Consider the following 24,968-nt stretch of genomic DNA (forward strand, 5'->3'; position numbering starts at 1 on the left):
GTGAGAGTCAGGGTGAGGAGGCGCCATGTTAGGAAGAGAAGTGGAAGCTGCAGGATCTTCAGAACAAACAGGTTATGATGCTGAGCCACTGATTATCCCTCTGTCTGGACACAGGATCAATATAACTAGTTTAAAAGCTAAAATGAATGGTTATATGCCAGACATGGAAAACTGGGATGCACTCCATGCCATGATGTTCAGAATGTAGGTCTCATGGCATCTCAACATTTCAACATTACAACCAGTGGGCTGAGGGCTTTATTTTGTAACAATTCAAGAGCTAACCAGCTTTTATCACTTCACAAAAAAATTAATCAGCACAGAAATTCCAAAGCACACAAAGAAGCAACTGCTTCTGGCACAATGTGTTGTCCAGCAACATTTAATGTTAGTCCATCACATAAAACCCTGAAGGTGTTTTTGTGTAAAATAACAAAAATCTAAAAGTGGGATGAATATTTTTGATATAGCTGATCAGTTCGAGTTGCAACAAACTAGTCGGTGCAGCCAGGTTTGTTGTGTAATTAAGAAAACGAGAACAGCACTGATGAGTTAGTGGAACATTGCAGCAGTTGTTCTGGTTCTACCTGAGCTCAGAACCAGTCGGTCTTGTTGGGCAGCATCTCTCTGTGCTGCAGCCAGTTTTCCTTTTCTTTCACCTCCTCGTGTTTCCTTTTCTCACTACAGCAGCATTCCTGAGGCGCCGCTGTCACTCAGGCTTTTATCTCAGCAGCAGCAGTAGTAGAGGACGTCACGCTGTCTGCTATACACACACTCGCACGCACGCACACACACACACACACTCTGACGCTGATTTGCCATCTAGGACAGGCCCGTGACGGCCTGGGGGATCCCTCAGACCCAGTTTGTTGTAAGGAAGGTGTGATTTCTCAAGGCTTACAACAAGGTTTCCCCCAGAAAACTTGCTAAGCCTGGCGGTCATTCATCCAGCGGCCCGCCGTGTTTTTGAGTTAAAAAATGTTTAAAGTTGATAAGACATTTTAAAATATCACTTGATAATTACTGGTATGTGTTATTAAAAGATTGGAAGATACCTGAACACCAGCTATAAACGCTTAAAAAATGAAAACATTTTAAAAATACTTTAAAAAAATAATAAGCAATGCTTAGCCTGGTGGCCCACCAGGCTTATAATACACTGGGAGAAACCCTGCTTACAGTGGCATTTAGTTGTTCTGCCGACAGCTTGGTTCATGTGATTTAACTAGGACATGTTTTTTTTTTTTTTTTTTAAATAGCTGCAGTGTCTCTGCTTTAGTACATTTATTGGATTTGTGTATCTGAAGTCAATCGCTGATTGGTAAAAATATCAAACTTTGCTATTTTTGTGTTGTCCCACTTCATTTAAATCATGTTTTGTTCAGTTTATCTGAGATTGTCGCAGTGTAACCTAATATACACAGCAAAGCATCCTGGTAGTTGGGTAGAAGCTTTAAACAAAAATGTGTTGCTTAGTCTAGCTATATTTTATTAAACCAGAAAAGCAAAACATAATTGTTGCTTCAAAACATTAAATATTACTGATAAAATAATTTTGTTTTAAAAAAGAATAACACGGAGAGAACACACACAAGTACAAGGAGAACATTAAAATTATCAGTGCTACTATTTCTATTTTATATTTCACCCAGTTTCCCATCATCTGGGTTCTTTTTCCTCTTAGAACTCTAATGAAACATAACGGATAATGAATTCTGACCAGTGAACATCTTTTCCTTAAAGTATGATAACCTTAAAGTACAAAGCAGGAATGCAGCTTCCGCAGAATGATTAGGAATTGATTCTTGGTCACCACAAAATATACTGATTGTTTTTGCGCTTGAAAAAAATGTGGTACACAGCAACCAAATCTGCAATAGTAGGAAATAGGGTTGTCACTGTAAAAATGTCCAGCTCAATACCACCGCTCAGAAACATTGTTGTACTGGTTTATTTTGTAGCCAACCGAGCCATCAGAAAATCAACCTTTTCCTGCGTTCAATCGTAGCAGAGAAGAACAAAGTGTTGTTGGTTTGAAATTCTGCATCTTGATCTCAGATCAACAGAACCCTGTTATCATGTCTGTGAAACACGCTAGCTTCTGTCAGCTCTATATACAGAAGCTTTACTGACCTTTTTAAGTTTCTCACAAACATGGTGGCGTTAGCGTTATTTGTATGAAATATTGACAGATTGTAAATGTACCCATCGAGCTATTGAATGATTTATTTTTTCATATTTTTGGATGCATCCCCAAGCAACAAATACACCAAATGTGATCTAGCCACAGGCTAGCATTAGCCCAGCTAGCCTGTGTCATCCGTTGGCATTTCCTTATTTCCCGCCCTTCTGCCTCATAGGGAAAGTATTTCCAAACAATGCTTTTGTTTGCCTTGTCAGATAAAGAGGGTCATTTTTTTTATTTTTTTTTCTTCTGGTTGTACTTGCCATTCTAGTAGAGTTAAACACTTAATTAGGAGGGTAAGGAGCTGAATCTTTCTGGTATTGCTAGAGAAAGTCCAGCTGTCTGGGCAAATGTCGATTTTGACTCAAATGAGTATCTCTGAATTATTCATTTTTTAGTTGTGGTTAAGTCAAAGAACTGATCATCTTACAATCATAGTAGAAAAGGCAAATAAAAAAAGACCTTCTCACCACAATATCAGCAACTTTTGTTGCTAAGTGCAACAAAAGTACAACTGAGCAACTTCTGTTGTTCAGTTTTATCTCAAAGAAGCTGCAAAGGAGAAAGGCTCCAAAGATACGGCTGGTACTATAACCCTGCAACACGTCATCAATACCTCACCAAATGGTGTCAGATTATCTCAAACTGAAAATTAATATTTCTCCTTTTAAGCAGAAGTAGTTCAGGGTTTGTGTAGTTAAAGTAAACTTATACTTCACACCACATGGAGCTGTTGAATTATCATGCAGATGTTCTGTTTTGATAACTCCTCGGTTCGCGACCTACTTCCTCTTAGAGGCATCAAACGGCCATAAAAAAGCTCCTCAAGTGTCCTCACTTCAATGTGGACACCATGCAACTTTAATGCTCCGGTAAATGGAGGAAAGTTCTGGGCGTCTGAGCGTAGAAAATCCACTTCAGGAGAAACATAGATTATTTAGCTCTTTAGGAAGGCTGGGCTGTGAGATGTGGCCGAAAGCTCAGGGGAATAAAGACAGCCGAAGGAACTGACTGACTGGATTTACTCTGTGACAAACGGCTTTATTCGGTGGACATTGCACACCGGGCTGTTTTGGTGACTTTAATGCAGCAGCCTTCGGGAATGTGAGAGCTGCGCTGAAATGCAACCCACTGCAGAGTTTCAGGTGCTCTCCCTGCCTCTTTGTGCGTTTGTGGGAGGCAGGATGTGGTGAGAGAGAAACCCTGCAGCTCAACTCTGTGTGACCGCTGGACTCCTCCAGCAGCAGGAAGCATCACTTTAAGGCAGCTCTGGTGTGAAACTGCTGGTGCCTCCAAACTGCACTAGACTGCGTCGTAACGTGAGATGGACATGTCAGAGGGAGACGGCGGCGGCGTTCTGCGTCAGTAGGGAGTACGCTGTAGCATCAGGCCGAGTCTGTGTGTAGACATGCATCGGAAAGCTATCTCTGTCTTCATCAAAGTGCATCAGATGTGATTCTGAGCTCCCCCATGTGAGAGGCAGAGCGTATCAGGTGTCTGGTCAGTGTGTGTCTGCATCATCTCAGAATAGCCTGGTAGCAGGACGGGCAGTCTGGGAGAAACACTCCTGTCTGCGCTGAACGACAACACATCACCACCTGCAGCTTTACTCTTACGTCTAACTCAGCATCCTAACTCCTCGAATCAATGAGGGTTCCTTGATTGTCAAATAAATATCAATATCTGACAAAGAGAATGTAAATAAGACCAAAAAAAAAAAGATTTAATCAAAGGGCTAAGAGTTTTCCAAGCCAGCCTGACCCAATCGAAGAAGGTTATTGTGTCCTTGTTTGCTTTAGTGGGATTCATTCTCCTGCCTTCCTTTGGTCTGACCTACAGTCATGACGTTGCCTTAAAAGAACCTCTGTGGCAACATGAAATGAGCTTAACTACACATTACGTACCGATTTAAAGGACATCAAGGACAGATTAGAAATGGGCTGGACTTATGGCATCAACGACTCATCCAGGAGATCAGAACAGAATCCAGAACATCTGGAGCACTGCAGGCCTCACTGCCTTCAGCCAAAGGTCACATTGAATCCAGAGTTTCTAAACAGTTCAACTATAATTGAATCATTTCTAATTAGTGTGATCTGAACTCGGAACTGGTTCTTCGGAACATTGACATTGCACAACAGTACAGCCTAGATATTGACCTTTAAATGTTTACTGACCTAACTTTGTGACCTCTGACCAGTTGAATGAAAAACAAATGAACTCTGAACTGTAACTATAGATGATGTCATGGTTGCCTAACTCGTGTTCCCTTTTCGTCAGCCAGAGCGGAGAGCAGAACAGACATAAAAGTAGCGTCTCTCAGCTTGAACTTGATTAGCTTTGTGATGAAGAATTCCTTCCTGCACTGATTCAACACCTGCTGACACCGTTAAACAAGCCGGTTTAAGGCGTCAGCTGCAGATCATGATAACGCTATATGCACACCACAGTTTTTACCTTGAACATTTTGATTCCTCCTTTACGCACTACCTTGTATTGCTCACGCATAAATCAAACTAAAACGCATTGACATTTGTGCCTGTAACATTACAAGACGTGGAAAAGTTCACTTTGGTAATTCGGTGTTTACGGCTCTTTTATTAGAGCGTCATGATGGTGTGAGATCTTATCACCGCAGAGTAAACAGCACATGACCCGGGTGTTATTTCTGTTAATGCTGACATGCGCTGAGTCACGGCGCTGGTTCATCAGCGCTCTGATGAGCTTTCAGACACCTGCCTGCTCTGACTGGTCACCCAGCGGCATGCAGCTATTTATAACCAGTCTGCAAAGGCCAAGCCGGCATCATCATAAATACATGTTCCACCTCTGATGCTCTTATGCAAGCTTGCTTCAGAGCAGGGATGGGCTGTTTGGCAACCAGGCCCATTTGTTTAAAGGGACAGTGATGCCAAAATCATGCAGATTATGCAAAAATTCACATAAACTGGATTGGAGGAAGACGCTAAGACAATTTTTTATTATTTGTTTCCTGTAGATCTGTTCTGTAAAATCTGCTCCACCAAACAGCTCCAGCCAGTTGGGGCAAAAGTCAAAGTTCATAATGGGGTGTTCTGAAGTGCCTAGTATTGTCACATTAATAATCAGCCTTTTGTTTGCCTCGACAGCTGTAGGGTGGGGTGTCTGTAAATTGGGTTTCCTTTTCAGAGATGCCATCAATGTTGAAGAATTTGGTACTGAAAGGTGTGAAGGTTGTTTGAACATGTTTCCTTTGAACAAATTCAGAGCAGTTCTGGCCTGTCTTATGAGGAAACTGCTGCTGCAGAAAAAGATTCCTAGAGCATGTCATCTCCAGCTCTTTGCTTCACAGTTGGTATGAGCTCTTTTTCCTGGAAAGCTGTATGCTGAAGCCAAACATATCCACTGCTCTGGAATCCAGATTAATTTTAGGCTCGTCTCCTCCACTGAACATCGTTCTAGAAATCCTGGTGGTTGTCTAGGCTCTGTCCGGCAAACTTCAGTCTGGCCTTTGTTATTATTTTTCTTAGCAGTAGTTACCTCCTTGCACACATCCCATGAAAGCTAATATTGGACAATCTGTTCAAGATTAGAAATACATCCACCTCTATAGCAGCAGCAGTGAGTGTCTCCTGTAGGTTCTGTATTGACATTTTAGGATATTTGGAGTCTTCCTGTTGCAACTTGCAGCTTGCTAACAGGGTGAACTTTCTAGAATGATCAAATCTATGCATGTTTGCTGTTTTTCTGAATGTCCTTTACTTGCAGACTGTTTCAAGCTGATATAAGATTCATTTTCGATCTTATGGTGCTACTGTCTTCTTTCAGAAGGTGTTAGGTTCTTTAGATCTCAACATGGTGTCCACTCACTTTTCAGTGGTCAGGAGCACATTCAGCATGTCAGTGTTAAGAACCCTGCTAAACTCTGTTAATTGAACTACTCAGGTATATTGCTTTTGTTCAACACATCAGGTGTAAATTAAATCGATGTGAGGAAACCCAACTCCTGATGAAAGCCTTTGTCAGACTCTTTGCAGCATTTCTGGCCTCAGATGTGACTGAATAGAATCTGGTTTTATTATAAGAAAGGCTCCTTTCTTCTGATTTTGACTTCTGGTCAGTTTGTTGGCTAAATAGATTCAGGACTTTTGGGTTTCAGTGGATTCCGACCGATTTAGGCCCAGTCAGATCAACGCCCTCCCTAATGGCAAGCCAGCCAGGAGAATGGGTCTGATAGAGTGCTGTGCTGCCATTCCCATGCCTTCTCCTTTCAGTGTTTTTAGCACAAGGTTCCCATTGCTTCTCATCTGTGTTCCCCCAAACACCCATTAAGATGCTAATGACAGCCTGGGAGCGTGCGGGCAAGTCTGGGAGAGACAGGAGGGGACTGGTATATGGTGCAGAGCGGAGAGAAGGCTTGTCATCCTGTGAAATCGCCTTTGTGTTTGGGTTGAATGGCTGGATCGGGGGGAGTTTCTCTTAGTACACCACCACACCTCGCTTGACAAGTGAGTATCCCTGAAGAACCCATCTCTTCAGACAGCCAGGGGGATCTCTGTGGCGGTTCATTCCAAACGAACTTGGATTGGAAGCTTTGGATGGAGGATCACATTGTGGTGGTAAATCCCAGGGCCACGCAGAGGGCAAGCTTTTCAAACGGGATTTAATCAGATGCCGGCTTCTAGTATGAAATAATTCTGCATCATTAGGCAGACGTCTGAAGAAGGATTTCGTATCTCTCTGAGCAAACTCAATTGAAGGAAAGCGAGTATTTGCTTTCAGGGATTTTCGAGGGTCAGTGCTTTTATTTGGGCAGAAAAACGACAGAACAGAAAAGGAGGAAGAGAAAATTGTCATCAAAGATCCTTAGCTCAGGGATTTCCCAGTGACGTCCTTATGTCCTAATAAGTGATCAAAACTCACAGTGAGTGCATGTGTGTGTGTGTGTGTGTGTGTGTGTGTGTGTGTGTGTGTGTGTGTGTGCGTGCGTGCGTGCGTGCGTGCACGCATGCATGTGTGTGTAGGGATCATTTTCAGTTTGTCATACATTGCACATGACAGAAAACAAAGACTCTGCCCTAATGGTTGTGTAAGTGTATACCATGTGGTCATTGTTGTGAAATATGGCTGTAAAGGAAATCATTCGTCATTAGACAGTGGGGGGCGTAACAAGCGCTTGTGATATTAAAAAAAGGCACATTCCTTCCATTTCAAGGCATTTCTTGTAGTGCTTCCTGGTTGCAGTCAGCATGTGACTTCATCCAGCTTGTAAGGCAGTTTTTAGGGACGCAAAAATGTGAATGTATGGACTGATAAATAATATTAACATTGCTGTAGCCAATAAAGGATATTTATTGATACTATATTCTCTATCCTTTTAACGCCATGAAAATATGTCCACACCATTGACGTTTCTTTTCTTCACCTAAACACTCTACAGTCCTGTATTGCATCACTATCAATATCAGATGACCATAACCAGACATTTCCCATCCCAAAACACACACAAATAGCCACAAGACGGAAATATCCATCAATTATTAATGTTTTCCTAATTTTACTGATTGAACATTGATCAGTAAAATCAGAGATAGGACTTTGATTTTCATCATCCGACGGTGCCGCTAATGCCAAAATATCTCACCTCACTCTAGCTAGTAGGTATAAAAGCAGGTGCTGCATGTTGGCTTACAGCATGTTAGCTTGTTGTACCTATTTCCAGAACTCTTATTTTGAAGTGTCAAAAGAATTAGTCTTTGAGATACCAGTCGATTAAAAAAGATTACTTGTTTATGCTAGCTGATAACACTTATTTCTAAAAGTAGACCACTAAATAAAGAAACGTGACACGTGATGTGATATTTGTACTGTGAGAATATAACTGGCTAACTGTTAGCCGCTATCAAAGCTAACAGCAGAACTGTCCTTTTGCGCTAAAGGACTTTTTCAGTTTTTCTTATTATTATCATTTCTGCTTGAGAAATTATAATAATTATGGTAAGGTGGAGGGCTTGGTGGGAAATAAAAATGTCCTTAGCCTCCAAATATTATTATTTAATAAAATATCATTATTATTTAATAGCATTAAATAATAATAATGTAGAATTGCTTCAGTGATGGTGGGAGCATGTTGGAGTAGCTCTGTACTTTTGAATTTGAAATATGGTCTTTTTTTTTACATTTCTTGGACAGATGAGTAGAATTTTTGAGTTTATGTGGTTCAACTTACATATAGCCTTTTTATGAAAAGAAAAATCATATTAATTTAAACATAACTGAGCATTTGGCTGAACCAACACGAAAGTGGTACAGTTAATACCAAGTGGTTGCATCAGCTTAAACACAGCTCCCTGTCTGTCTGTGGAGTTAGGAAATCACTTGTGTAATTATCTTGCACAAACACACCACGTCCTGTCCACCTCCGCCTGCCACACCTCTCGTCTCTCTTTGAATGGTTTTTACTGACTGTTGCTCCCAGACATCCCCAGCTCTTTCCTATTAGACCAGACCTGCTCCAATCGGTTTTTCAAGAATCGGCCTGATTGTCCTTGCTAATTGGCCTGCAGGGGATGGAGGACAAGTGGCAGCTGCAGACATCAGAGAAGACAGACATATTGAAGCTGTCAGCCAGAGCCTCTTTTTATTTTTTCTCCTTTCTGCCACCGGTTCTGTCACTTTTTCACCTACACATTTATTTCCTTTGATAAAGCAGGAAGAAACAGCAGAACGCTAATTACTGACGAGCTGCAGATGAAATCATCGTATTTCTAAAGCAGGAAGTGAGGCCTTGGTGTACCACAGTCAAGTGCTTCTCACTTCCTGTTATGTTGATGGTGGCTGTGACCTCTGTGTGCGATACTGAAGGTTCTTCTGATCATTTCCTGCTTTCAACACTCTCAGTGTGTAGTGGCTGTTCACTCTGAGGGAAAGATGTCAGAAGGAGATGCTTTTGTTTAGTGGGCAGCCATCTCTTTCCATCTATAGAGCTTTGCAAAAAATACTCGTACTGAACTTTTTCAGTTGATGACCTCAATTTCCACCCTATAGTAGAGTCCCGGTATGCTAACCAGAGGGTAGCAAACCACAGCCACCCGCGAATGGCTGAAATTCTCCAAGACTTGAGACTTCCTCTAAAAATCAATAACTGCTTACTTTAACAGTTCAAACACCAAATATATCTGAGTATGCATTAATATGCAATGGAAACCATCTTAGCTTTACCATCCAAGCTAACATCTATCATCTCTACTCTTGGGGGTACAACCAATCAGCAACAAGGAAACTATATGCCGTTCCTGGATTGGCTGCCTTGCAAACGCCAGCTAGTAGCATTGTGTGTAGGTATAGCAACTTCCAAATATGTATTTTATTCATATATTTTTTAATTTTCTCCAAAAAAATCTGCTTTCCACAGAAGAAACTGTGAATAGTTAAATATGTGAATACTGGACCATGAGTCTGATGTAGGTTAGATTTTATGTGATGGACCAACACAACGTAAAGCATCATTTTGATGAGGAAGGAGAGGATAAATGGTTTCGAATTTGTTTTAACAAATCGTAAATCTGAAAAGCAGATATGTGGAAGAAGGTGTAAGCTGGACAAACAGGCCAAAGTTTAAGGTCTAAGTATGCATTTTCAATGGTAAAAATACTTTCAGCTGCTATCTTAGCAAGAAGTGGTTCTGCAAAGCGTTGACCCTTATATTTGTCTTGTAGAAACCACACCAATGGATAAAGCTGGGTTTTATTGGTGTAATTTCAACAATTCGTCTTCTTAAAGAGACAGTAATTCAGATGGCTTGGGCACTAACTTTTAATCCTACATCTACATCTACTGAGTCCATTCAGTAGACTTCTATCTGGTTCCACCATTTACCATGACGTAGAACTGAACATTTTAAATACAGTTTTCATTAAGAATCAGTCATGAATTCCTAATGGTGAGCCAGAAATAAACCGAAGTGAGTCAGTTTTACACAAATCAGCCGATCTGTCCCGTCCAGATGAACTCGGAAAGATGCAAATAAGTGTTTGCATGCAGAGTATTTATACTCAGCCATTTAAAGACGCACTGGAAACATCAACAGTGCGTTTCTTAGAAAGGTTAACACTGATGTGTATGAATGGCTGTTGCATAAAGTTTTACAATCAGTTGGGTTATTTCCACTATTCTTGGCCATGTTCTGCAGACAGTGATGCTCAGTCAGCACTAGCAGGTAACAGCGGTTTCTTTGGCTGTGTGTGTTCTCCACACTGACCTATAAAAGCAGACTGGACCGACCTGAGGGGTCAGGGATTCGCCGTCTCAGCCTGTCATACTCCATCTGAAGGAGACATGCAGTCAAAAGTTAATGGAGGCCACTTTAGTTGGTTTATGTAACACCACTGTTGATGTCTCATGTTGGTGGCTCAGACCGCCGGCCCTTCAGACAGAGCTGCCTCACGCCTCAGCGGTCACATTGTTAGAGGGTGCTGCTTCCAGCAAACGGTGTGTGTAGAGATGGGAGACATTGTTTCCCCCTAGCTATGATACCAGTGACCCCTGGGAACACACTTCACATTTTTATGAGCCATGTTTGTCATGTTGATGAGCGTGAAGTCTTCTCTCTTGCTGCAGGCACTGTTTTCTGCTCAATATGGTCTAATAATCAACAGTTTAAACATTTTTTGATATGTCTGGCATTTCTTTACAGTGTTTACAAAACAGCATCATCTTGGACATATTGTGACCTAAGTTTTTATGGGTTGCACTCAGTAATGCTAACCATATTAACCACTTGTTATGAGAGGTAATTAGGGAGGCAACGATCCAACGATTTGGGTCAATAACGATATAAATACGACATCAATGTTGCTGTTAATATTATGGCTGATAATCATACATTATGTACTGATATCATACATTGTACTTTCAACACAGTTTAACAGTGGTCATACTGTCTGCATTGCCACTCTACTTCTGCTACGCTCCCCAGAATCCTGCACTGCAAATGCCGATCAAATGCCACATGACCATCCATCCATACAAAATACATAAACAAATGTTCACAAGGTTAAATTAGACATCGCTTTGCAATATTGGCCCGATTTTATTTATCGGACCCATACGATATGTTAAAAAATGACTAACATCGGCTGATACAGATGAAGCTGACATATTGTGCATCCCTAGTGCTAATTCATAATGTTTTAAAGTTACAGTTTCAGCACTGCAATTATTTTGTTTTCAATTAGTAGTATTAGTTAAATCCTAAATCCTGTTTAACTGTAGGGCTGTGTGACACCAACTGCTCTCCATCACTCACACATAGTGATGTCCAGTTATCAGTCATTACACAATATTTGATGACTGATCTTAACAGAAAGGCTTTTAAAATCTCATCGTTACAAGAAACCTCAATTTCTAAATCACACAGAAAGTACTGTTGTTGTTGTTGTTGTTATTGGTGGTTTTTAATGTGAAATCAAAATCAGATGTTTAGAAATTTGGTCATCAAAAAGTGACCACAGATTGGTAATTTCTACTTCTTTGAGTAGAAATTACCAAAATACTTGCTTCTATTTCTAAGCAAAAAAAAAAAAAAAAAATTAGTAATTTTTAGAAATATTATAAAAATAATTTATTTCAGACTCTGTTCCCATATTATGATACTTCACTGGCAATTCTCAGAGTTTACTTGAATAAAGAAAATCCAAAATTGCCTGTCACATTTAAAAGCAGTGTGTTAATTCTCTGACCTCATGGTCTGACTGTTTTTAGTTTTCTCTCTGTCATGTTGATTCTTAAGGTGTTTTTTTTTTAAACCAGCTGACTTTTCTGTCTGAACTGCCAACACATACTCTGTAGGTAATAAGCTTACATGTTGGCTCCTTAATGTGCTGCGAGTCATGGGTTCCATAAAAGAGCTGTGTGTGGGGAACTTTAGAAGTGTGTGTAGTTGTGTGCAAGAAAAAAAGTGACCTACTTTAAAGTGATAAGTGTTAGCTCACTGCGGCTCATTAGCATCCTGAGCCTCCTCTCCTCCCTCCTGGCATCTCATCTCTCAGTAGCTTCACCAGACACACAGATTCCCTTGATGACTCCGACGGAATCTGCCAGAAAAAGATAGGCCACATCATGTGCTTTTATTTTTAAAGTCCTTACTCCCTGTTCAGACCAATTAACAAAGCTAACGGTGACTACGGACGTACTATAGAATTACCTAAGCATTTATCGCAGCTAGCATTACAAAATCTGCCGCCTCTATATCGCTATACCGGAGAATGTGGATTACTTTAACTCCAAGCGGCTTTCGACATTTTACAAATTAAGCCTGTTTCATAACAAATGGAGATTGAAATGGCAAAAGGGGGAAAACAGAGCAACTTTCCTCAAAGTCATTCCACTTTCCTGTTATCCACCAAAGAAAACAGAGCAACTTTCCTCAAAGTCATTCCACTTTCCTGTTATCCACCAAAAGTCTAGCTCTCTTGCACAGCCTGGATGAACCGTAGACTTATCTTAACACGTTGAAAATAGTGTCCTTTTAAAATGCGTCAGATATTTATGTGCTGCCTTTGACATTAAAAAATATCTCCCTCATATTGGAAATGGTTAACACTGAATCTTCTAGACTTGGTAACAGCACAAACCTGGTAGCACCGTGTATTCTTATTGATTAAGTTTTTACCTTTTTGCTAAGCAGCCTGTCACTAATTTAGGCCAATTAAGCTGAAAAAAAATGTTGAATCGTATCTCAACCCATTCATAATTATTTAATGGGTCAAGAAAAATATTTTAAATCATAGCATTGTTTATAACCAACTTACAGCTTAGGGGCAGTCACACCAGCCCTGTTATGTCCGCTTTAATCAAACTCTGGTCCGGTTGCCGTTCGGTTTTCATGTCGTTTTGTTCAGTGGTTCTTGATGCAGCGCCCCCACAGGTGAAGAGATAAACTGCTCAAAGGATTCCATTGAGTGCATTGTGAAAGCGAACAGGACCAAATGAAAATGAAGCAAATGTTACAATTTTGGTCACCAATTGAACTGAGTCTAGCGGACTATCAGTTGTAAAAACATGTAATCTTTTTTCTTTCTTGTGCAATATGCTTTTAACTTTTTAAAAAATAACTATTTGTTACACACAGCTAGTGACCTTTGTCCTTTTAGTCTCATTTAGCCTGCACAAAACTGTCACTTAGAAGCATTTCCTGTGAAACAAAGAACCAGTTTCAGTACCTGCTTATATCAGTTTCAGTACCTGCTTATATCTACGGAATTGATCAGAAAACAGTCTGAAAAATAGCCAACCCTCAGCATAAATTTTCTTTTCTTTATCCTCCTTTCAAGCTGCATGGATTGACCTTGTAGTCATGCCTTTGTAATTAACTAGCTGGGCGGCCCACAAAGACACGTTAACACCGCAGCAATTTATTAACGTGTCAGCAACACAAAACGGATCTTTAAATCACATGAATGTGGCATTTACACGCGCTAAAACCTGAAGTGCCTCTGGACGGCTTTCCTGGTTTCCCTGCACCCGACGAAAGCAGCTATAGGCCGCTCTGATGATAAAATGCAAATGTCACAGGGAGGGTGTGAGATGGTTCTTTGTGAGGCTGCAGACAGATCCATCAGCAGTAGCACTGGCCCAGCTGTTTGTGAGCTACCAGGGCTGCTGCTTGTGTATGTGTCAGAATGATTAGAGAGGAGAAGGGAAACGGCTCGGTCCAGCAGTTAATCAGACCCAAGAGGATCATGAGCAGCGGGGGATTGCAGATGTAAGGCTTCAAAGACACACACATCCATCTACTTTTATTATTTATTTATTTGCATGAAAGCTCCATGCACTTTACAAAGAGGTAATCTGTGGATACCATCAGTATCTATGTGGTGTGATTGGGCTTGGACAGGACCCTTGTTTGGCTATAGTGCATGCCAAACAAGCCACTCTGGTACTGAGGTTAATTGTGGTACTTAGACACATTGTGGAACGCTAACCTCCTTACATTAGCTGAGGGTTAGAGCAGGCTGAGTGAGGCTAATGCTCCCCATTATTCATGATTCTGATACACGCTAATGGACCTGGAGCTACATTACACACAGTGTACACACTGCAATGCTGCCCTGTCACCATGTCAGTATGTTAGCTGTCCTTCATGTGGTAGCTTATTGTTTCAGATCCAAAAAATCTCTTTTGAATGGTGGAGTATGTGTTTTGTGGTACAGAAACATAAAGATATTTTATAGAACAACGCAATTTATTTCTGAAGTCAATCCATAGCAACAACTGTTTAACTAATGCTAGCATACTTGTCAGGAGCGCTACACTTTAGCTATGACTAAGTTTGAATGACATGTTAGAATAATTTCTAGGACGACATTATAAACCAGAGTGAAAGACAGTAATTTTCAGAGTTTCTTAAGAAAAATGCATGTTTGTAATTGTAATTAAAACACAGCTTAATAACTACCAACTAGTCACAATTGACCACAAAGCTAGTGCCCACTAGCATCGCATCTTTAGCTAAAACTGCTGTTTTGTGATGGTTTCTTTCTTATCTTAAAATTAAAAACTTCCAGACCCCAATTAATTATTTTGTAATTTTTTATCCAGTAGCACATTTATCTAATATTAAGAAATCTAGTAATTAGTATCTAACTTTTTAAATAATAAAGAGTATGCAACAAGTTTTCCTTATTTAGCTACAAAGAGCGTTCATCAACTCTGCGAGCTTAATCCCAACTTGCATGCTGATTTCACATGTCAGCATAGTGATACTAGCTATTATAAAGTTATATTGACCTTTAGTCTTATGTAGCATCTGTATTTTAAGAATGTTTGCCTTTTCTTCCCAACAATCCCTGTTTTGTAATTGCTTTATGGTAAATTAGATTTGGGATAATTGACACTGGCTTGTCTCTACCTTTACCGTATGTTTTGTTGAAACTATAACAGACATATTTTTTTACAAGACATACTGTATGTTGTGGCTTAGCAATGTTATTTTTTTATTGCTATTTTTAACCAAACTTGTGTGTTCTTTATTTGTGTTTTTATTCTTATACATTTTGTTGCTCATGTTCTGAGACTATTAGTTATTAGGTAAAGTAACTGATTAAATTTAAGTCTGAGTTACACCCTTATTGAGCTTTAGCTAACATAGATCTAATTCCTGAGCTTTGGTGAGGAAACATGTTTCATGATTTTTCAGATCTTTTAGTCCTGCTGCGTTGCTGTCTGGTCTACAAGCTCAATCAGCTCACATCTGATCCATGCAAACCTGCTACAGAAATACAGACGATTTCCAAATATACACTGACCAGCACTCCTTGTTTTCAGAGAGCAGAGACACAATATATACACCAAAGTTATAAACCTCTGCTGAATGCGATATGTAACCTTTATGTCCTCAAGTGATTCTACTTATTAAAGTCACTCCATTTAAATCAGCTTTACTCTCTGACAACCCTTTATCACATGGTCGATACACTCAAAGCAAATTCGCCCAGCAGGCCAGCCTTTCATAACCCATTGGGAAAAAAAAACACGTATTAAACACATCGTATGAAAAAGAAACAACTTGTAGTCCAGAAATTACGTGATTTGCAGCTTCGCATATCTGAAATGTTCAAAAATAAATATAACATGGGAAGCTGAAATACCTGGCATTAGGACCACCCTTAGAATTAGACACATTCTAATGAATAAAACAACAAAACAAAAAACCTGGTAAACCCTCACTGAATCATTTCATACTGTACACAGATTCTTTTAAAACACATTTTGTGATTCATGGAACTTTTAATCAAGCTGTGAAAACAAAAGATTTGTCTTTTTCTCTTTTTTTCAATATAGTGGCTCATTTTCTGAGCTGGTGTGGCCATTACTCCAGCAGTCTTCAACCGTTAGTACAATATTTTTAATTCTGTTGCAGGCATTAAATTGTCATTCATGTAAATTAAATTTGGACTCTCTTTGTGACTATAATAATAATAATAATAATAATAATAATAATAAAAATAAGGATATTTTGTAATAAGATCCCCAACTTTAATTGAAAATAGTGTCATAAGGAAAATAAACTGAGGTATTCAGAATCAATCTGCGGCTGCTAGCTTCAAACTAAGGAAGGAATTCAACAGTTCAGCTTAGTAAATTCTTGCTAATCAACCAGACATAGGAAACCTTCCTCGAGGCTTGTATTACTGTAATTTTTTTTATCTTTTTGGTGTCTCTTCTTTCCCCTTCCTGACCTCCTCCCTGCTACACGACATACACGACGCAGCATGCCAGATGGTTAGTCCTGCTGACCTGTTCTCCTAGCTTTTCTATTTCTAGCATAACCAGGCAAAGAGGCCTATTGTTTACACTGTTGGCATTAAGCTTAATCCACCAGCTTCCCCTGCGTAGTGAATTCCAGCTGTTCCCACCGGACCACATTACAGATACACTGGATGTATGCAGATGTTACCTTGATTTGTTGTCCTGAAACAATCAGAAAGCATTTAACTTTTAAAACGGATCTAAAACATTTTACTTTTAAGGAGTTCCTTCATCGCAGCCAAAGCGTTATCGCCCTTCTTCATCTCTAGACCATGGCCTATTTGTGTGTGTTGCTGTGAACACTAGTACTCAGCGCTATAAACCCTGAGTCATGCAGAGAGGCCCAGATGACGAGCTTGGCAGTGAGCCGGGAGGAGCAGTGGAGTGTGGAAGCTTGGCGTTCAGTTGTAATGATGCATCCACTTGCCCCTGGCCAGAGTTCCTGCCCGTGTTGGGTCATTTCTTTCTGCTGTTGTCCAACCTAAAGCATCCCAGGACTTGAGAAACTAATCAGTCCATTTACAAACAGCAGTTAAGACGGTTTTTAATCAAAGATACTTTAACTTATACCATTGCTGTTGAGGATGTCTTGTAGTTCTGCGTTCTAATGGACCACATCTCACTCCGACAGCGGTGTAGTCACAACCTTAAATTTATTCTTGGAACAAATCTCCTTTTGGTCATAGAGGACTTAATTTACCTTCAAATATTCTCAGTCTTTTGTTCTTTCTATGACTACCTGGACTTTAAAGTCTAAGCTTGGCGAACTTGATCTGTTAAGGACAATCAAATCAAAAGCTTACAGCATTAGATAACTCTGAGGAATGCACACTGGGAGTTTGGTTTTAAATATCAGTTGACTTATGTCAATTGGCACCATCGACACTGAAGGAGAACAGATTCTAGAAGGGTCACTGGATGATGGGCGTTGCAGCAGAGGGTCCCAAACACAAACTACTGGTGACCATAGTTTAACTGGAGCAATACTGACATATTTTATCAGGCGTCCTATATGTTGCTGATCTCTGCTGCCCTCCTGTCACTAATGCCACCCAGAACGTAACTGTGCAAAGGAGAAACCCTTTGTTTGGCTTGTCTAGAGGTGCTGTCAACTTCCCTGGGCTTAAAACCATTGATATACATGAGTAGTAAAAATCTTGGTAACACTTTATTTGAAGGGGTGTGGATAACACTGACATGACATGTCATAAATATGACATAACACCTGTTATGAACATAAAGAACATAAGGAAGTCTTCATGAATGGTTATGGCTGTTGTCATGAAGTGTCATTCAGTAGATAATGACACTAAATAATTCAGTAAATAATGACACTTTTAATGCAAAGTTGCACTAAACGCTGCACCAAATGTCCATTAAAAGTGTCAACTTTGCATTATTTGGTAAATAATGGCACTTTTAATGCAAAGTTGTATTAAAACTTGCATTTAAGGTCCATTAAAAGTGTCAACATAGATTTGGGACATTTATATTCTCGCACACCTTTCATACAAAACCCAGGCCACCAGGGGAGGCCCATCCCACTTCAGTATACGTCACGCTCCTTCCCTCACCTCCCTCCATCCTCCATTTTGCTTTTACGAAACGGTCACGGACACAGTGCCACACCTGTCTGCAGACAGCCTCCTCTGCAGACAAAGTCGTTACAATTTACGTCCAGGAGTTTTTAGCCATTTGACGATCTTTGTAGTTATTTAGTAAAGAATCATACAAACGTTTTGCTCCTCACATATGGATACAAAAGACGGATACTGGAAGCAGACTAGTTGAATCGAGACATGAACATTGGTGTCCGAGCGCATTTCTGCAGAAAGCACGGCAATAAACATCATGAAACTCTACACAGAGCTCTGTCGAAATAGTTTGACACACTTTTCCTTCTCTACTGTCGAAAAGAGGAGGAGGAATCCTCCTTGCCAATGAGATGATGCAATTTTTGTCACTCAACTACGTCAGAGAGAGCCGATTTCGACACTTTGAATGAAGAATGGGAGAACCTTAAGTCCTCCTCTATAAGACGGAATGTCACTGTGTGAGTGAAGCTTCATCATCACTGTGTCACCCGGCTAACATGCCAAAGTCTTAACCTTTCAAACCTTTGCTCATGAAACATCTGACCCTGTTTCTGCCTTCATGAAGTTCTAACTGAGAGTCCCACAAGGCATTTTAGTATTTAGTCAGTCAGGGTGCATTGAATACCTCAAGTCATTTATTTTTGAAGCTACTTAAGCCGCTGCTTTGCAAAATCTTAGAGTTGCATATGAATTCCGATAAAACACCCGATGTTTTGGGAATCTACCAAGAAAGCAAATTCATCTTTTGTGTCTAAATTAGCAAAAAAAAAAAAAAAAATGAGGCAGGGGCTCCTCTGTTGTTTCTTGGCTTTGTGTGTCAGCTCTGGTTGGAAACTGGGTGGGGGTGCTTCTCAGAACTGGGTCAAACAGATTTATGTCTTGACCTAGCCAATTGGAGCTAATAGCAGATTAGGGGGGCGTCCACATCCACAAAACTGTTTGCTCACCCATGACCCCTTAGGCAGGACCGAAGGAAAAGCAGCACTTCCCACTATGAGTGCACACTGTCCATCTAATCATATAGCATTTTCATTGCAAATATAATGAAGATGATGAATTAAGCAATCAGAATTTTTAGCCCTGATGTGGGAGCATTAAAATGAAGGAAGGACGTTTGTGCGTGAGTCTGACACCTTTGTTTTGAGCATAGAAAAAGAAAACTGTTACCAGGCTACTTGTAGTAGACTGATATGCTATTAATCCAGTATAGCATATTAGTTTTGGATAATAGAATAGAATAGAAATATCCTTTATTTTACAATTCAGATGTAACGGCAGTAAAATGGCAGTAGGTTCACTCAAAGATAAAAGCATAAAAATATATAACATTAATAATAACTTACTGTACAGTAAGGACAAAATTAGAACATAAAATGCAAAAATCCAACATGTTCCTGGTTAGCAGGAAAATGTATTAAGGAATCCCCACACATCCCTGGAGCCTCAAGCACTTGGGAGCCATCCAGGAGTCATGTTAGGATCTGTCAGTTGAAACTGGACTGCTGTTACTGTTTTCTAATGTCATGTTCTCCATTTTAGCTCTAATAGAAAATCTCCTTGAATCTGCAGTCCTCACATCACTGACGTGTTTCCTGTCTCTGCTGTATTTGGGTTTTGCTTGGAGCTGTAGGCCATTTGATCCACTGGACGAGATTTTAATTAGGTTCCATGCTGTGTCTAAAGCTTCTTTCTGCTCTCTTTTTTTTTCTATTGGCCTTCTACTGAGCCTTCAGTTATACCAGTTGATCTTATCTAAGCTCTATGATCTCTGCTGTCTTATACCCTCGAGTTCTAATCAGGTCTTTTTTTGAGCCCTCTGGTGTATAAATTCTCCCAAATTGCATGCAAGGATTCAAATTTAGAGTGACATCTTCCCAGTGGTCGACTGCCTGTTAATATTCCCAGGATATAAAGAATGCATTCACTATTTGGTCTGTTTTTCTAAAAGGTTGCTAGCATATATACTTTCCTCGACTCTGAGGGGAGAGCTTGTTCCATTCAAAAATCTCAGACTCAGCTGTTGTAGGAGTTGCCTCATTTTGCAGGGAGGCATTGTTTCCTTGTGGGAATTCATGTTTTCATTCACAGGAGGATGTCTGTAGATGTTGCTAAATCTACTCACTTCTCTTTTTTTCCACACCTTAAGTTCTACACTACTGTAAGAAAGAACAAGGAAAAACTGATTTTGCAACTGGAGAAAACAAAAGTCATTATTCTGTCTTTTCTTTTTAAAGGTATTGGCAAGAACGTCATATGTGATAGGACTGCCACTCCTCTGGATGCCTTCCGAATGATGTCAGCTGCTCAGTACTACCCAAAGCTGCTCAGCATTATGGGAAATGTGTTGCGTTTCTTGCCGGCCTTCGTTCGAGTGAAGGAACTTCTGGAGGAAGGGTACATCGGAGAACTGCTGGTCTGTGAGGCCCAGGTATGATGAAAAAACATTTGCTTGCTTTGCTGTTTCTGTTGTTGTCGTATTGCTCATTTTTCCTGTAAGAGAAATAGTTAGAGAAAACAAAAAGGATTCTGATTTCACTTATTTTATGACTCATTCTGGGGTTTCTTTGCAGTAGGAAATTGAAGCAATAGCAAAAACCTTGACATATCTTTCTGTTTTTTTGTCACTAAGGTCCACAGTGGCAGTCTCTTGGGGAAGAAATACAACTGGAGCTGTGACGACCTGATGGGAGGCGGTGGACTGCATTCGGTGGGCAGCTACATCATTGACCTCCTCACATTTCTAACAGGTCAGCGTGCAGTCAAGGTGCACGGCTTCCTAAAGACTTTCGTCAAACAGACGGACCACATCCGGGGCATCCGTCAGATAACCAGTGACGACTTCTGCACGTTCCAGATGGTGTTAGAAGGAGGCGCTTGCTGCACTGTCACCCTCAACTTCAACGTCCCTGGAGAGTTTCGTCAGGAAGTGATTGTTGTGGGAACCGTCGGGAGATTAATGGTCACGGGCACAGACCTGTATGGACAGAAGAACAGTGGCGGCGGGGCTAGCGGTGGCGGTCCTGAACTCCTGCTCAAAGACACCACTCCTCTTGAGAAGGCCTCCCTGCCAGAAAAGGCCTTTAGTGACATTCCATCCCCGTACCTCACCGGGACAATCCGCATGATCCAGGCTGTGCGGCAGGCCTTCCAAGACCAGGATGACCGGCGGACCTGGGATGGAAGGCCCTTGACGATGGCTGCCACTTTTGAGGATTGCCTATATGCTCTTTGTGTGGTGGATACAATCAAGAAGTCCAACCAGTGCGGAGAATGGCAGAACATTGTGGTCATGAAGGAGGAGCCGGAGGTCAGCCCCGCCTATTTGATCAGTGAGGCCATGAGACGCAGTAGGATGTCACTCTACTGTTAACATCTGGCTGATGTCCAGCTGTAGAGGACTGTGGCCTTGGTCAAGTTCAAAGTTCTTTCATAGAACTGCTGGATTTAATTTATCTCATCTTTAGTTTTATTTAAATGTGCGCTGTTACTGTTACAGAGTTTATGCCAATGTGATGCAGATATCTGTGGTTTTGCTGCCTCAGCAACAGGGGGGAAAGCTAGGTTCTCAACAATCAAATCTGTATTTATAAGAAGCTTCATCTGTTTTTTCGTTTACATTTGATAAGGGACTCGAGTCCTTCTGCTAGATGTACTTGTAAACCAGACTAATTCACAAAAGAATGACATTGGAAGCGTATCGGGAAATGAAACTACTTGCTGGTTAGCTGGTTAGTCAGTAATGACAGCCTGTCAGAAACCTGCTTCTGATCATTCTGTTCAATAAGCTCACACTTCTGAGTCCTGATGCTTATTACCATCCTGCTGGCTGCTTTATCAAACAAGTATTGTGCATCCTTTCCCTGCATTCTTTCAATGACTTCATGACTAGGAGTGGAAACACAATACCTTACACTGTGGGTCCGAACAAGGACAGCCAAGGAAGGATGAAATTGTTGCTGTACTCTGAAGTCCTTGCTAGTTTTACCAAGTCAACGTTTGAAAAGTCAGTCCGCTCGACAGTCTCTATCTGTTTACTGTGTATTCTGCCGTTTGTGTGTGAAACAACAGAAAAAAATAATACATTGGCTGGTGGGTAACTCGGAGGCTTTAACATTCTGGTTAATGTATGCAATATAAAACGGCTGCAGCCTTAAATAAAGGGTTAGACCACACCTTACACATTTTATGCCTTTATGCAGTTGGCTGTGCATTAGCCTTTTAGTTCTGTACGGGTGATGAGTAGTGATACTTGGATGTTTCCTTAATTTACTGCTTTTACTTTCTGTTCATGGGTGTAGTACGTTGCTAGTGCTAAGCTGACCTTAACTGTTGCTGCAAGCAAATATAATCCTGTTCAACATGCCTAAAAGTACAGTAAAAATTAACCATCAACCACTGACTACATAAACAAATACATGAGGCTCTAGTTGGTACGGTTTGGTATAATCTGTGCTTTAAATGTCATTAGGTCCCATGTAACCATAATGGCTAACAGTGTTAATTTTTGTAACATTTTCAGACTGTCCCACTCTGAACAATATTGCTAATGATTATTAGAAGGGGATAACGTTCCTGAGATGTCAAAGATGCTTAATCTGTGTTTTACCTTGAACAAAGTTAGTCATTTTTATTACCTTACTGCTCTTGCTCTTTTGCTGTATTTCATTTGTACTTGGAAGTCAGAACTTCTGAGTTCCAAGTTCAAGAAATCAACTAGGGTGCTCCCTAAGTCAGAACTTTGACTGAAAATGTTGTAGATTTCTAAGTCAACCCTAAGCTTAAAATCCAAAATGGCTGCCAGTTGTATACAGCACAGCGATAGCTGTGGAAATAAACTGCTAATTTGCACTGCTGATACTTTGTATCTTAATAAATCAGTCATGGACTCAGTTCTGCTCAATCTTAAAGAAAGAAAGTGTTGCTATTGTCTTTAAATTAATAAAATACCGAGAAATATATTTTTTGCTAATATTGCTAACAGCAGTTAACAGTATTCACCAAAATCTCAAAAGATTTTCAGAACTGCAACAAACACATTTAAAATTAAAGTGAGTACTCCCAAGTCATAGTTTTCACTCTAAGCAAATTGAACATATTAATATTGCTTCAAGCAGATGGCAGCCATTTTGATGAACAAACCACTGGCAAAGCATAATAGTAAAAGCATAGCTGGCTAATAGTGGAGTATGTTATAGCTAAAATAATCACTAGTGTTAAAAATATGGTTAAAATCAAAGTGGAACTTAAAATTATAACACAAACACATTAGTTTCTAAATGAACGTCAATGATTGATGTTTATGGTTTGGCTAACACATTAGCTTTAAATCTGGTTGTAATTAGCACAGTGCTAGCCAAAGAAATTAGCACAAGGACAAGGATTGAAACCACAGGAGGCCTGTGCATGTCCTCTGGAAAATGTTTTTTAAAAACTCTGTGGGGGTCAGGTTATATTTATAATTGTTAGCTACTCCTTGGCCATGTTCCTGAAAAAGCTAGCAAAATAGGCTGAAGTTCAACTTAGTTTGAAAAAGCCAAAAAGATGTTTTTGTTTTGTTTGTTTGTTTATGCATTGTTATTCTCATGTTCCATCTGCAGTTTCAAGTTCAAAAAATGTGCTGGAGTACTATCTGTGTAGCAACTACTGAAAATGTACATATGAAAAATATTGCAAAACAAGTGTATGTCTGAACAGTTAAACAAGTACTGTATGTGTTTTATGTGTAAAAACCAAGGAACTGGAATGTGTTTTGATGCGTTTTAAGGTATTTATTGTGTGGTTTTGATGTTTTACATTTTCGTGGACTGACCTGCAGTTTATTTGTGAGATTAACAGACTGAGGCCTTTGGAGCATTCAGCTTCTTTGTCCCCTCCCTTTACAGAACCAAAATAAAACGGTTAAACTCACTGAAAAGCTTTATGTTTGTTGTTAGGCTGTGGTGTGGATCACAGCTGGAACCCGACGTCGCTGCTGAAAAACATTTGTCCCAGATTGCGACATTTACAATCTCTGACGACTGTACGCTGATGACTGTCTAGTTTGTTTTATTTTCATTTTTTCTTGTGGTTTGCCAGGTTACAGCGTGCTTCCCTGAGGTCAGGATCCAAACTGTTTTGCACTGTCATCTGAAATACCTTTGGACAAAAAAAAAAAAAAAAAAAAAAATACCCCCCAAATGTGGCGCCGGGGAAAACAAAGTCTGAGCTCAACACAGATAAGCTATCGCTCTTCAAGATAAAAGATTGGCCCTTGTGTACCAAACGCCTTATCAAAACTCCATACAGACTTTCCCCCTATGTCAGATTAGAGATTAAATGTAAACCTATAAAACCTGTTGTCAGGATGTGGACTTTTCTCATGAGGGTTTATTTCACTGTCATGTTTAGGCTTTTATTTTGAAAATTAAATATGCTATTTCATCTTCTATGAAGGCACTTCGATATAAGTCCTGAACTGGTAAAAGAAGAGCAGTAAATTGCTCCAAAGATAATCTTTTCCTCATCAGATATGTGAACACCCTTATATACTGTGGGATTTATGAAAATAAATTCTTCATTTTTCATTATTTCCTCTATGTGGATGAATTATGTTCCCTTTCCTGTTGGTTAAACTGATAGACACGGTTACAGGATCTAAAATGTATGAGCAACCCAACAGGGAAGTGAGAAAATGTTGATGTTGAGTAACTTAGAAGAGCTTATTAAAATTAGCTTATTAAAATTGATTAATTTAAATGAAAATGGGTTTTATTTCCAGAATTAATATAATTTTCTATAAAAATAATAAACTCTAAGGAATTAAATTAGTTTTTCTTTAGCCATGGAGGATTCTGTTTTTTTTTTTTTTTTTTTTTTTTTTTAATATCTTTTTTTCTTTCTTCTATTTTCACTTAATTGCT

The 24,968-nt window shown here is 39.9% G+C and overlaps 1 protein-coding gene across 3 annotated transcripts in view; it reads left to right on the forward strand.

Moving 5' to 3' along the window:
- The window catches only part of gfod1 (glucose-fructose oxidoreductase domain containing 1), a 31,474-nt gene extending 7,497 nt beyond the window's left edge, over nt 1-23,977 (forward strand). For all 3 annotated transcript variants that reach the window (XM_015028665.1, XM_015028666.1, XM_015028667.1), the window contains 2 exons: nt 20,304-20,497; nt 20,699-23,977. In XM_015028665.1, coding sequence (XP_014884151.1) covers nt 20,304-20,497; nt 20,699-21,439 — 935 coding nt within the window. In that variant the 3' untranslated portion in view covers nt 21,440-23,977. The remainder of the gene's footprint in view (nt 1-20,303; nt 20,498-20,698) is intronic.
- Nucleotides 23,978-24,968: the final 991 nt, after the last annotated feature.

This window comes from Poecilia latipinna, unplaced genomic scaffold (genome assembly GCF_001443285.1).
Source record: "Poecilia latipinna isolate Pla-1442-1.1 unplaced genomic scaffold, P_latipinna-1.0 Scaffold132, whole genome shotgun sequence".
Classification (NCBI taxonomy): domain Eukaryota; kingdom Metazoa; phylum Chordata; class Actinopteri; order Cyprinodontiformes; family Poeciliidae; genus Poecilia; species Poecilia latipinna.